Raw genomic sequence first — 15,254 nt, 5'->3', positions numbered from 1 at the left:
CGTTTCAACACCAACCTCAGTCTCTCTGTATGCTTGAACAGCGGCGACCCACACGCGTGTGACCCGTGGAAGACCCTGTCACAGGGTGCCAGAGGTCTCAAAAGAGACCATGTCTGCATGTTTCTGCACGTCGGTAGTTCTGAATGACCGACCTCTGGCTGCAGAAAGCATATCGCTGCAGGTTGTGTTTTCTTACTCTGCTTTCAGTCTATGATATTGTGATACGGCATCTTTTTTTTTTCCTCGCATAGAGCTCTGATCTTTGGCGCTACAAGGAACCTCCTGCCAAAGTTTAAATTAAACTTTGTGTTATACGTGCGAGAATGTCTCTTGAATTGAGAAACGTTATTAACACCATCATTTATCACACAGATTTGAATACACTGTATTCTTTGTTATACTAAGAACCACTACAGTAATATAAAAAACTCAAAATTAGCCATGATAAATGTATTGTGTAGTACAGTGAAATTAGAAGCTATCTGATTTTTAATTCCGCTCAAATTAAAATGGAAGTGAAAAAGAGGTTTACAGTATTGTTTAGTGCACTTGTGTCATTAAATACAATACAAAACATTTCAAAAATGAAGACCAACCTTCAAAGTAAATACTTCTCTGTAAACATGATTTTTTATTATAGCTAAAAATGAAACATCCAAAAAAGGCTTTTACTTTAAAAAAAAAATAAAATACTTTCAGCATTATCAAACTGTACAATTTATCTGAAAAGAGACTTTACAATTTAGAGTGATAGTAAAACGAATTTCTGTGACACAATCAACAGATCTACAGGTTTAATAAAAACATGTTACTTTTTTTGTTTGTTCAAAAATATATTATTGTTTTACTCTGTTATTGTTGGCACAGAATTAAATAATAATAATAATAATATATAATAATAATAATAATAATAATAATATGTATTACACTTTATTACATCCACAAGAGGACAACCCTTACACTGAAAACTGCTTTTCTCTATAACAGTACAAAGTGGAATTACACAGGTCAGGGAATAAGCTTGATTGAAAAGAATTATGTTATTGGCAGGGTGTTTCTCAGAGCTTACTGAACAAAGAGTAGATCTATGCCTCTGCTAACCCTAATGCCACTATTCAATGATTCAGTGTCCATTAATCAGGATTAGTTATTATCAAAAAGTGATGTAAGACACATGCTCTAATTATTGACACAGGCCTTTAGAACTTCTTCATTTTATCTTTCTGCATGGCCAGCAAAGAACTGGGGATCTTGCCTGGATTGACACAAACAAGGTTTATTCAATTGAGTCCTTCAGTTGTTTTCTCCTGAGGCAGTGGTTTCCTGTAAAAGAAAAAGAAAATCACACTGTGTTAAAAAAAAAAAAAAACACAAAAAACAAAGAACCGCAAGCACCCGCAGTAACAGGAGACCCCAAAGAAATAAAGCTGGTTTTATCCTTTGATGTTTTTTATGCACTTTGTGCACAAAGGAATATAAAAACAGCAGGTTTAAATACCACCATTGTTTTGTTTATTAGAAAAAGACCTTCTGAGATATTTCCTCACTGTCTAGAGCCCCACCACTAATCACTGATTGGTCTAACAGAAAAGGTTTTATGCCATTTATTCGGGAGCTTACCTTAAACAAAATATTTGGAAACTTTAAAAATGTTATTGAAAAGGAACTGCACTTTAAATCGAATGCATGCGTAGCAGTTTGAACACTGCGCCGGTACGCATTATCAGCACCATGCTTGCATTATCAGCACCATGCTTTAGCAACAGGTTACATGTAATCTGGCTGGAAGTTAGCACCGTCAAACAAAGATTTCATGAAAATAAACCACTTCAGATGAATTCTCAGGAGTTTAAAGGTTACCCCTAACAAGTGTTTTATTTACATAACCTACATGATGATGGTGAATCCATGCTGGCAGGTACTGCCCTGCAAATGCAGTGCAGTTAACATCACTGCAAATTTAAAATGAACATTTGTATCACTTAATTTGCAGCATTGGGGGACCACAGAGTTTCCTACCCACAGTAGAATGAAACAATACGATTCTCAAATTGTTTCACATCATTTCACTTCCTGAATAACCGAACTCTCAAAACAATTGCCACAAACAGATAAAAACCACTTCAGAAAAAACAAAAAGAAAAAAAAAATAAATTGCATATATATATAAAAATTGGAAGGTTTCTCATATTTAAGTAAAGGTTTCCTTTTGCATAAATGTGTCACAAGACTGTGCCACTTTCCCATCAGCCTGCGCTATTATTCATACTCTCATATTAAAAGAGGATCTCTGAATGGATTTTATTTACAATCATTCTACCCAAATTAAAACTGTATTTCATATTTTTCATTTTAAACACAATCCAGTGTCAAAAAATACCTTTATTAATTTTCGGAGTTTTTAATGGAATTGTAGCAGTAAAGATCTACCACAGATTACTGTGTTGGGATCTTTTGGGGTTGCTTTTAAGTTAACAACAGTTAATACAGTAAGTGGAAACTTTCATATATACATTTATTTGAGACATTTATCTATCAGCAGTGGTAGTCTAGTTGTGCAGTTACTAATACGTGTTACCTTTAAAGCTCTTGAGGATTGCTTTGGCTATAAAAGGTGGAAAGATCTCCAGAAATGTTCTGTGTCAAGCTTATGTTTCTGATCACAGAGAACTAGCTGTTGTATAGACTGTCATATGTCCCTGGAACATATTCTCATTTGACACCTAAGTGACCAAGACCCTATGAATGAGTATGAGTACACAACCAGGAATGAGTTTCCAACATATCATAGGCACTCATACATATCATGCAGTATTCCTTATATCATATTATATATACTGCATAGCACCAATGTTTTTCATGACTTCCCAATAGAGACTCCAGAAGTAAAGAGCACATTTGCCATGATCTGGCGAAACATCTTTAGCTCTGCTTATGTGGACTTGTGAAAAAGGAGTCTTCTCATTAAAAAGATACAATCACATGGAAACAACAGTGTTGAAGGTGGGGATGGTGGGGTCTCATTCCCAATGTCATTTACTGTCAGAAATCTATAATAACATATAGGATGTATTAACAAATCTTAGTAAAGGTTTTAGAAATGTAATGTTTTAAATATTATAATTATATAATATATGATTATATATATATATATATATATATATATATATATATATATATATATATATATACACACACACACACACACACACACACACACACACACACACATATATATATATATATATATATATATATATATATATATATATGTGTGTACACTCACACTAGCAACGTGTCATTTCATTAGTGCGATAAGCAAAGAAAAATTGAAATTGCAAAATTGCAAAACTCAACACTTACCTTTATTAATATGGCCCTACATATCTAATTGCAAATCTTTAAAAAGTAATTTGTCTGCTGACTTGGCTTCATACACTAATATAATTTATCTTTGAGTGAAAAGCTATCCCTTAAGTTGGTTGGTAATAAAACAATCTCTGAATCAGTATTATACATTTCAAAGCAAGTACTAATAAATATTATTACATTAATTTATTATTCAGGCTGTAAAGAAAGTCAAAGTACAGGTAAGACTTTTTTTTTTTTTTTTTTTTTTAATAAAGATATTTTTATTATCTGATAATTTCAGATAACATGTAAACAACTTAGGATTGTTAATTGCGTTGTACTGAATAAATAACAGATGCTTAACTGCAAAAAATAAAATGAATGTGTACACACTTACGTGTTTTATAAAGGACCATTTCAATTTTAAGAATGAACTGTGCTGTCACTGAACACAAAGGGCCACTTTCACAATGTGTTTACCACAGTAGTAAGTCTGCACAACAAAGGAAAGGCAAACCGATAACATCACAGAACAAGCAATAAACAATTAATCTCCTAAATGATTTATTTGAGGATTTCTAGAAAACCAAGGGAAAAATTCTCAGAAAGCTGCTATGCCAAAAGCGGTTGTAGTATTTCAAATTGGTATTTGGATCTTTTTCAGCTAACGACTGAAAAAAAAAAAATCACAGATATTAATGTTTTTTATTAATGTTTTGCTTGATACATATTTAAATACTATATAATACACACACATTTAGTCCCTTAATGTTATTAGTTTTATTAGTGTTAAATGCACATCATGCTGAGAGATTCTTTGCGATATATATTGGCCATATTCCACTGTTGTTGTTGTTAACATGGCTGTTATGTTCAGTTTTAAAACTAATGCAGTCGTACAGCACCGCTAATTCGTTATGGACTGTCACAATCGCTACTGTAAATTGTCCCAGCTGGGTTCTGAAGGCAGTTGCAAAGTAGACACGTGCGTCTGTGTGGGTATAAAAATGAAGTGCCGTTCCTGATCACTAAACTCGGTCTGTGAATACATAACGATGGCATCCAAGCAAAACATTGGGTGGAATTTCTTTACCAAGCAGGAGAAAACGGAATTTGCAAACTCTGCCAAGGAAAGATTTCATTCAAAGGAGGAAACACACCTGCTTAATGTGCTCCACATTATTTTATTATTATATTATTTATTTGCTTATTTATTTTTAAAAGGCTACTTATTTTATCTTTTTGGTAAGAAATTATAAATTATATAACTGTAGATAAAGCATTCAGTAATGCATGGTGAAGGTCTCAATGATTGCAGGCCAAGGAAAATGCCACTCTTAGGAAAACGTCAAAAGGACAATTGATTAAAGTGTTCAAAATGGTATTTGAATGATGGATATGAGTTCTGGTCAAAGATTTTGTGGAGTGATGACAAAAAATGAGCTATTTGGTCATGCTGATAGTCGTTATGTTTGGATAAAGTCTGGCATAAGGCAAAGAAAAGCACACCATACCTACTGTTAAGCATGGAGGTGGTAATATCCTTCTATGGGGCTGTTTTTCCTCTAATGGCACGTGAAATTTAGTTCCAATCCATTGTAAAATGGATTCCATAGCATACCAAAAGATACTGGCCAATAAATTGAAACCCTCCGCTACAAAACTTGGCTTAAAGCGTAACTGGATGTTCCAGCATGACAACTTCCATATAATATATATATATATATATATATATATATATATATATATATATATATATATATATATATATATATATATATATATATATATATATATAATATAAAAAACTGTTGTTTTGACAACAAAGATGAAAGCAAACTTAAACTAAATAAGAACATTAATAAGAACTTAACGTACAAATGGAGTTCTTTCTCCGTATTTGCTCCAGAATGTCATTTTGACAGTGTTTCTGTGCCCTGTCCTTTGATCGAAAGTGTTGCACTGGTCGAATTGAGGGCTGTACAAGTGAAGGCTGACAGCAGGCTCTGTGTGGCTCACATTTTCCACTCGGTGCAGGCCAATGGAATCTACAAAGGGCAGAAGAACCAAGTTATGTGGCAGGTTTTTTTTACAACATTTAGAATAGACCTCATGCTGACATTACTAGTAGGCTTTAAAGGCTGAAAGGCTAGAAACACCTTTTTACTAGGGCATGCTGCTAGTTTATGATAAGCATGGCAGCTATTCTTTCCATGTAAGGCACAAGGCACATGCTGTGCTTGTAAAAGTATACCCAAAGTCGTACTGATCAAACATGTTGCAATAATTTAGTAGTGAGAAGAGGCATAGGATTCCAAATACTTGATAGTCACTAAAACTGAAAAGAAGATAAAAAGGTGTTGACTACAGGTTTTGGCTGCAACATTCCTATGAAATGAGGTGATTTTATCCATGAGCGAAGTGGCCAGGTAATCTTAAAGTCACACTGTAGTTTGTACCCAGGGCCCAGTTAAGGAGTCACGCGTCTCTTGAGTCGATTCCACTGCATTGCACTGTAATGTCTCGGCTCTCCTTCTCGGTGCACTTGGTAAAAATAAATAAATAAATAAAGGATTCCACAGCTCGCCCGCCTGGCATGGTGACTGTTTTCCTCCCATAGTTAACGACTGTGTGTGTGTACTTGTGTCTTTCTTATTAATTCTTTACAATAAAAAGAAAAAAAAAGTATTTTTCCAAATTACACGTGGTCCAGACTAGGCACTCTTGCCCTCAGTGCTTGCGCCCTCGGGGCTCGGTGCCCTCTGCCTGTAGGCGACGCTCCACTTTGTTGCAAACTATGTGCTGCAACAGTTGTGTGACTGCATGCGGTTCAGGATAGACATCCTTGCCTCAGAGCCTCAGTGCACGGTGCTTAGACACTCTGTACCTTGGTGCTTCGCCTTGGCACATAAATAACAATGTCAAAATGTCACCCTTGCACATCCTGCCGACAGATGCTCCCTCCACAGGACAAGCACCTCCTCTGGAACACTAAGCAGGCGAAACACTCAAGGCAGGTAAAGGATATCTCTAGAGCCAGATGGCTCAAGTTCTGGAGTACTTCGTCAGGCAGCAGGCTGTTCCCCCTGCTCCGACCCCAGCCCCGCCTTTGGCATGTGCCCTGGGACCGACCTCGCCCTCGCCGGGGTGCGCAATGGACATCTCAGAACAAGACGAGGCGATGAGGAGGAACAGGACTTGATTTCAAACACGGCTTCCTAGGATGGTGACTCCCTCCGACAGGAAGAAAGAGAGGTCCAAGAGCTGACCCAGGAGACAGGCACCAGCTCTGAGGTTACCTCAGAGACTGGTGTTACCCTTCCCTCGAGCTCAGTTCGGGCGCTTATGGATCCTCTTGGAACAGACCGGCCTCAGTTTCAAAGCAAGCAGCCCCGCAGGCTTCACTGGAAGGCACAGGGGCACTGGGTTTAGCGGAATTCCTGCAGGTGGATTCTACCATCGTAGCCCTGGTACAAGCCCCTCTGGTAGGAGGTCTGGCTAAAGACCCTGCAGACAGTTTTGGCTGTCCCAGGTACGGACTGTACGGACAAGTCTGCCTTACTGGACGTACATTCGGGGCAGCAGTGGAGGAGATCCTGAAACGCTCCCACCGAGAAAGAGAGGTATCCTGACAGGTGACCTTGTTCCCTTCCCGTACTCCGGTGCGAGAGAGGATGAGATGCTGGCGTCCGCCCGTGACACATGGTGACACAAATGGTTCCGATCGCTATTGCGCTGCGTGGAGACCTGAGGCATCGCCTTCAGGCTTCCGCTGCAGCTACTAACCGGGGCCGCCCGCAAGGACAGGGAAACACCAGGCGAGGGGCCCCAGTGCAGCAGCGCTCAGGGAGGCAGTTCCAACGTTGCCCTAGGCAACCTCCAAAGTAGGCTCCAGCTCAGCCTCAGCAGGGCTCCTGAAGACTTGCGGTGTCAGACCCACCCTTTCTCTCAACACCAGCTATAATACTGGAGCACTTGCACCTCAGACTCATGGATGCTCGCCACCATACACACCGGTTACACACTGCAGTTCTATGCGGGCCCTCCTCCCTTTCAAGGGATCACGGTTACATCTGTGAGAGACGTAACTTAGCTCGCCTCGTAGAACCCACCATTCTAGTGGAAAAAAGGACATCGGCATTTATGAATGACCCTGTGATGAGTCAAAGGGGTTTCGGTCTGCAATTCAGCCTCCCAACAGTAGAAGGCATCAAACCAACTCGGGACTTCCCTTACCAAGGTCTTGTAACCATGACAAAAGTCATCTTTATGAGGGGCAGCACCTTGGGGAGGGGCGGAAGTACGAGTATGTAAATTCCAGCCACTGGAGTCAAGTGAAGTTAAGGATACCTGTCAGTCTGGGATTGGTGATCCACTGACTACCGGGGCGGGGTTTGCATACTAAAGGGAATGTGCTACTGTGTTCGGGGTTGGTCCTGAGGAATAGAGGCGGGGAAAAAAAGGCTGGAGGGAAGTACGTGCAGGGTTGGACTGTGTTATTTACTTTTAATTACGGACGGAGGCCTTACTAACTTTGCTCTTTTCTGTTTGTATTCCTTTTTGTTTCATTTCGGATTGAGCAGATCACGAAGAGGATTAAGAGGCCTCCGTTCCTTTATTTTTGATTACTCCAGCACTCCCTCCCTCACATCCTTCTTTATTGTTTTTTTTTTCTTTTCCGTGTAATATTAAATAAAATTTTTATTTTTTTTACACGTAAATCGCTGTCTGGAAAATCCATTTTTATTCACACGCCTCACAGACCCTCTCCAGGCTTTGGCACTCAGACAAGTAGGGAAATTACTTCTCAAACAAGCCATCCATCTCATAGAACACACCTCTCAAGAAGAGGGGTTCTACTCGAGATACTTTCTGGTGCCAAAAAAGAACAGCGGCTTTGCCTCATTGTAGACCTGAGACACCTCAATGGGTTCTTGAGGGAGAGGAGGTTCCAAATGCTCACACACTATCACATTCTACAATCTGTCCGGCCGGGAGACTGGTTTACCACTGTGGAGTTAAAGGACAAGTATTTTCACATCCCTATTCGTCCAATGCAGAGGAAATATCTCTGCTTCATTTTTCGGGGAAGCGGCTTCAAGTTTTCCATGCTGCCATTCGGCCTCTCTTTAGCCCCCGCATGTTTTCAAAGCGTGTGGATACCATCCTAGACCCTCAGTGGCTGCAGGGGATCAGGGTGATGAACTACCTCGATGACTGGCTGATCTGCTCCCAATCACAGAAGGAGCAGTGGCCCACACGGAGATTGTGACAGAGAATCTATCGAGGCTGGGTCTCACCGTCAACAATGTCAAAAGCCAGTTAATACCGGTGCAAAGTACGGTTTAATTCGGTATCCGGCTGGACTCCCTCACAATGCAAGCCTACCTGTCAGACAACAGAGTGGCTGCCATTCACAACTGCCTAGCCCTGTTTCAACAGGGATCGACAGTACAATTGGTGTTGTGTCAGAAGTTACTTTGTCTGACTGCCGCAGCTTCATCAGCTCTCCAGTTGGGGTTACTCCATATGCACCTGGTTCAGACGTGGCTCAATGCCTTCCGGTTGCATCCTAAACGCGACAGACATCGTCAACCGACTGTGTCCCATGTGGGAGTGAGTCACTACAATCAGGAGGTGATGACGGACTTACTCTACTTTGGTTGGGGTGCAGTCTGGGCAGACAGAGGAGTCCTGGTCGAGTTGGGACATCCCTGCGAGTGATTCACCTGGCTCTCTACCACTTCCTTCCAGTGCTCCAGAGTAGACATGTTCTTGTCCACACGGACAACATGTCTGAAGTAACGTATGTCAACTGCCAAGGAGGGCTTCGGTCCCTGGGGTTGCACCGCATAGCCTTCCAGCTATTGACCTGGGCATCTGTTATCCCTCCAGGTGGTAGAGTGCATTTGGGATCGTTCCAGGAGGGCCCGAGTCGATCTCCTTGCTACGGCAGAGATGACTCACTGCCCCCTTTGATTCTCCCTCCACCTCTGTGGAGGTCTACTAGGCGTCAACGTCCTAGCCCACGAGTTGCCCAAAATGTTCTTGTGCGCATTCCAGCCAATACCGTTGCTCCCAGGCCTTCCTGGAGAAAATCCGGACAGAAGAGGCGACAGTTCTCTTGGTGACCCCCAGATGGCCCAGGAGAATCTGGTTTTCAAACCTTTGCCAGCTGCTGCAAGGCCAGCCCTGGGACATACAGCTGTGCTTGGATCTCCTCAGTCAGATGACAGACACATTCTGGCACTCAGACTGGGCAGACTCCAACTGTGGGTCTGTCCCCTGAAGGGGACCGTCTGCTCGGTTCGGGCATTGAGAGGTTATGTGGATAGGACGAGAGCGCTGCATCAGTTTGACCAGCTCTTCATCTGTGACTGTCCCACTGGATTGTGGACACAGTTTCGACTGCATATACTAATGCCGGTCTACCACCAGCTTTCGCAGGTTCGATGCAAAAGAGAAAACGAGCTCCGTGGAGTGACTACTTATTCCCTTGGTAGGCGGGACAGAGGACGTCACTCCCCAGAGGGGCCTATCGGCAATTCTGACATAAAATGCTCAGTAAATACCTGACCTGTGGCAGGCATATCCCAAAAGTATTGTTGGTGGTCGTCATCTATTTCAGGAAACCAGGGTTTTGGCAATATATTTTAAATAATGTCAATCATGCATTACTCTCTACATAAAGAAAATGTCTTTCAGAAGGTGGGCAGTGTGCAAAGACATTGCTACTGACCAATCATCAATTTTGTGGACCTACGTAATAGAATACACTTGTTAGAGTGACTTGTGACTGGGGTGGGCTGAAAAAAAAACAACAACTTTATGGTGTGATAGAGCATGGACGGTATCTGTTACTTCTCACAATTTTCTCAAAATGCATTCAGATTTCTACAACTAAACAGAAAATAAAATTCAAGCCATAAATATTCTATGTGTAAAATATATTCTAGTTTGATATGTTTTCTCAGATCAACTTGAATTTGCAAAGCTTGACAAGTTATGGTTTTAAGTTTATATACCATAGCTTTAGATACAAAGTAATAGTAGGTAGTAACAGCAATCAGTCACCCATCATTTAGTACCTTGAACTGTTTACTGGCACGGAATTATTGCATAACTACTATAAGATAAAACTGCAATGCATGCAATCAGTGCAATAACACCTCGGTTCAATAGATGTTATCAGCACATTTATTAATTGACTGTTTGGTCAGCTCCAATATCCAACCCTAAAGGAACACATAAACATATCCCAGTCTATAAACCTGTAGACATTGTGTTAAATTAAAATGTTCTACATGGCATTCTACATTCCCAACTTCAAAAGGTATCAAATAGCACAAGTGTTTTTTGGGGTTTTTTTCAGCTGGTTTAATAATACAAAATCCCCCTATCCATTACACAGGGGTAGACAGCATCATCACAGGTTTAGCATGAATAAAGATTGAATTGGGACAGATACCAAGGTTGGAGACGCTGCAGCTACTTACCTCTGTAATAACCAGTGTGACAATGTAAAAAAATAAAAAAGATTCAGTTCACACAATAAGGTCTGAGTGAGCACTTATACATCTGGGTTCAAATACGCTGTCCATCTATGTGGGTGTTGAACATACCACTTGAATTCAGAATAAAATTTGGGCCACGTTTAAAAAGAAAATGTAAGTCATCCTTACCGTGGATATAAGCACACTGGTTTTCTTGTAAGACCCTTTCTGATTTCTTAGTCATCCCTCCATTTATTTTATGATCAGGCCATTCAAAGAGGGTTTCTTTCAATTGGCCCTGGAGCAACTTCATGAAGCAGTGGGAATCTGTGTGATCATGGATACTGCTGCAAATGGGAAGAAAGAAACTGAACTCAGTATATATGCCCAGTGGCATGTACTATATATACACATACTATTAGTTCAAATTGTAAATTGTATATTCACATGCATATTCCACCTTTCTATAATAACACTCTCATAACCTTTTTTCAAGAAATCAGGTCAAATAGACACACTTCATAGATATAACAACACTATATAGACAAGTGATCGGCTATCCTGTGGTGCAACACTTTTGTCTGTGTTTGGTCCAAACAACCATTCTCACAATGATTTGTTTGAGCAGAGATTTTCGACTCCTCACCTGCCATGACCTTCTCCCCAACATAAAATCATGAGATTGAACTTTCCATTTCCTTCATCAACAAGGTTCCTTGTGTATCTGAAAGAAAAAAAAAACATGGTTGATTACAGAATAACAGTTAGCAAACAGCATGGTGTATCTGACACATTTTTCCAGACTTCACTTTGCATCGACCATGTTGGTCTTTTCCTTATACTTGATTATGCTGCTTTTACCAAGGTGTTGATTTTTTTTTCTACAGAACCATGGAAGAAGAATATGAGTAGACCAACATGTGTCTATAAATGCTGGCAGCACAGAGCTGGGCAAAGGGCTGACATTACTGTGCCCTGTGGGGATTACATTTGAACACTGCTGGCCAGCCTGTATTGTGTGGCCTCTGTGTAGACTGAGAGATTCTCTGGGGTAAAAGGAGCATGTTCTTACAGAATTAGTAATTTCAGACAGTGTGCCATGCTGGTGATCCCCCTATAAAGCAGCTGTTAAATGAGATCAAAAAAAAAAAAAAATGGTCTTCACAATAACAGCTGCTACACCATGTACTGTGAATTTAAGTGACAGCATGTAACCCATTAGATTGATCTCACAGTACAAGCCTACACACAGATTTGTAACAACCAATACCCTGTGTTTAAAACATGTTTCACCATGGTTTTTTTCATGGTTCAGCCACAAAATATTAACATTCTCAGCTTGAAACCATGTTCATCTACACATCTTCAATCAAGACCACTAAGATTCAGCACATGGTTGTACATCATTATTCTAGTAATTTGATTGCAAATAAAAATACAAATTAAAATATATTATATATATATATATATATATATATATATATATATATATATATATATATATATATATATATATATATAAAATCATTTTTACTAAGCCAATATGAGCTCATCTAGGTGAAGCACTGTTCAATGCATTTTCTGTGCCTCCAGCAGGAGACTTCTAATAAGAGAATGACCTTCTGCAATAGACTTTGCTGGGCTGCATGCTGTCAATCATCTTTGTGAAGTTTTTGTCAAAGTTAAATATGTAACACAGTGTGGCGGAGTGTCCCGCCCCTTTATGTTTATTAGTGTTTTCTGTTGTATGTAGTGTGTTAATGTTGGTGTTTATGTATAAAATATGGGTTGCGAAATGTATATTTTGTATTTAGGCACGAGGATTGCACAGCACTTCACGTGCAAATAAAATAATATGTGAGCACAGGGAATCGCACTTTTACTAATTCATGTGCTGTTGTACCGAGACTCCAATTGAATGATTGCTTAGCAATCGAGTCTCAGTACAGCTGCATAAAAGCTGCATGTTTTCACTCACTCAGGGTTGTGTGTTTGGTGAGTGGAGAACGGGTGTGGAGAGGAGAGAATTAAAAACGAGAAAACGAAACAAAGTAAAATATACAACTATTGTTTTGATTCACGACGTTTGTCTGTTAGTCCACTGTTTAAGTGTTAGTCCGTTTTGTTTGTCTGTTTATTTTGGCCTCACCTGGTGTGCTGTTTTTGTTACAACCTTTTTATTTACTGTCTGTTCATTTATTAAATGTTGAGCGCAAGGAAGTGCTCAGCTTCCCCAAAACTCCATCTCTTTGTTTATTTCCTGGTTCCTGTTTCTGCTCTGACATCCCCCACTCCAGCCTTCTTTGTGACAGTTTTACTTTTTTTTTTTATTTCAGTCTTTATTAACAATAACGGTTATTTGTTTGAAAGTTCTCTGTATGAATAATAAAAAAAAGGTATGTTTTAATTTAGGGCAGATATACACATGTATCTGAGACATATATATGTTAAAATTCGTGAATGTTTTGATTAAATCAAAGCCTAAGAGAAATTCATGCAGTGTAAGTTTTATAATAAAATATCAGTTACAAGTTTATGAATACTGTATTACATAAAACTATTTTGGATAAAGTCATAAGTGCAGTATGTGTTGATGGTACAATCTGGAATAGCCCTCATGATCAAACATTTGAAGGCACACGTCAACTGCGAACAACTGAACCAGTACAGCATTCATTTTAGGAAATCAATTGGAAGACCAGAATGTTCTTGTACTAGTTATAATTAGAACTGATTATGCAATTTGTATCGTTGTTATAACGTTGCGGTTACGCCATTTACGTTATCTAAATGTCTGCCTGGCGATATGCCTTCTTATTTTTATCACATATTTTACTTGCTCCGCAGTGAGCGAGTTGTGACTAAACATACACGGTGGGTGTTTGTCTCGACAAAAAACCTGATTGGGACAGTGAACCTCGGCCCCTATTCTGCAAACAGTTTTATCTCTTAGTCATGATCAGCCATCACTGGAATTCAAAACAAAAATAGAAAGCTTTAAAAAAAAAAAAAAAAGCCACCGTGTTACTTTCTAGATTTATTAATTGATTTTAGTCAATGTAGAAAAGTGGTGTATTTTGCAGCACAGGAAAAAAAAAAAAAAAAAAAAAAAAAAAAAAAAAAAACATTAAAGCATTGCTTGTTTATTGATTGCTTCCAAAAATATGGAAATGTACAACCAGTTCACAAAGGCATGATGCAATTATTTAGGATAACTATGTAGGCGTTTTCTTAACAGAAGATTAGTTAGAAATTGGCAAATAAGAAAACAGAAAAAAAAAAAAAAAAAAAAAAAAACAGCAAGGGTATCAAAAAAATAAAGGTTCCGGAAAGAAAATGTTACCCAATCTATAAAAACGCATATACTGATAACCACTCACGTGTCTTACTGTATACTTCTGTGTTCGTTTGAGCACTATTGCACATGGAAGATTACACCATAATATAAATGAACTGACATAAAACATGTTAATGTTAATGTGTCTGGTTTAGTGTCTAAAGTATTGCAATTCCATAGGTCCTGATAATAAATATTCATAACATTTATAGCAAGTAACTTTATTATAGGTTTTCTTTCATTAAAATATAAAAAACTCAAAATAACTGTGTTTATATAAACAAACATTTACAGATTAAATAAATACATAAAAAAATATACATTTAAGTTGATACCTGAACTTGTCAAACTGTGCATATTCCATCCATTCCTCAGGTTTACTCTCATATGATTCCATTAGGTTCTGCACCTCTTCAACATTAACTGTATCGCTAGAAAAAATCTGATGCAAAACTTTAATTAAATCATTTAAAGTTTCTGGCTTCATCACCTCGGTTTGCTCCATACCTCGGTTTGCTCCGCTGGTGTTATGATAAACCGTAACTGCTTCTTGTCACCAAAATAGTACTGTATTTATACAATCGAGAATGACATTCCATTGGACTCTACCAACTGTAACAAAAGGAGAGGATGTTTTACCACTGCACATATAATTACTAATGTATTTCAGAAACAAAGATAAACATATCATTTAAAATGAACAGAATATTTCAAAAGTTAACATAGCTACTTTAATAGTTTTGGTAAGTAAACCATTTGGATATGAAAACGCTTCGAAAAAAAATTCCACCCTTTAAAATCTTACGTGATCCGAATAGCTAATTCTGACTTTTTTTGGTGCCTGCTGTAGAAACGTTATTCTGTTTTGATGCGAAATCAAGGAGACAGATGACCGTGACCCCAAATTCACGGGGATATTATGCGACTAAAAAGTTTTTAGAGAAATCCTAACGGATTCTTTAAAAAAAAAATATCCTCCTATAGTACTCAAAAGGGTCACCCTACAATAGTACTATAGGACACTCTATAGGACTAAAAAGGTTGTAAAGAAATCCTATAGGATATTCTATAGG

At 38.8% G+C, this 15,254-nt stretch overlaps 1 protein-coding gene across 2 annotated transcripts; it reads right to left on the bottom strand.

Annotated features, from left to right (window-relative positions):
* Nucleotides 1–611: 611 nt before the first annotated feature.
* Nucleotides 612–14,746, bottom strand: LOC121302759 (cysteine dioxygenase type 1-like). 2 transcript variants are annotated; one of them, XM_041232931.1, is made up of 6 exons: nucleotides 14,517–14,746; nucleotides 11,491–11,568; nucleotides 11,034–11,191; nucleotides 5,230–5,399; nucleotides 3,749–3,844; nucleotides 612–1,323 (listed from the first exon to the last, which is right to left on the bottom strand). In XM_041232931.1, the coding sequence occupies exons 1-5, from the start codon at nucleotides 14,684–14,686 to the stop codon at nucleotides 3,794–3,796; spliced, it is 627 nt and encodes a 208-aa protein (XP_041088865.1). In that variant the 5' UTR covers nucleotides 14,687–14,746; the 3' UTR covers nucleotides 612–1,323; nucleotides 3,749–3,793. The 2 variants fall into 2 exon arrangements, with proteins under 2 accessions (XP_041088865.1, XP_041088875.1); XM_041232941.1 differs by lacking the exon at nucleotides 3,749–3,844 and having other exon boundaries at nucleotides 14,517–14,744.
* Between the last annotated feature and the right edge of the window lie 508 nt (nucleotides 14,747–15,254).

This window comes from Polyodon spathula, chromosome 2, assembly GCF_017654505.1.
Source record: "Polyodon spathula isolate WHYD16114869_AA chromosome 2, ASM1765450v1, whole genome shotgun sequence".
NCBI lineage: Eukaryota > Metazoa > Chordata > Actinopteri > Acipenseriformes > Polyodontidae > Polyodon > Polyodon spathula.
The sequence above is the reverse complement of the archived record's forward strand: the minus strand, read 5'-3'. Positions and strand labels throughout refer to the sequence as shown.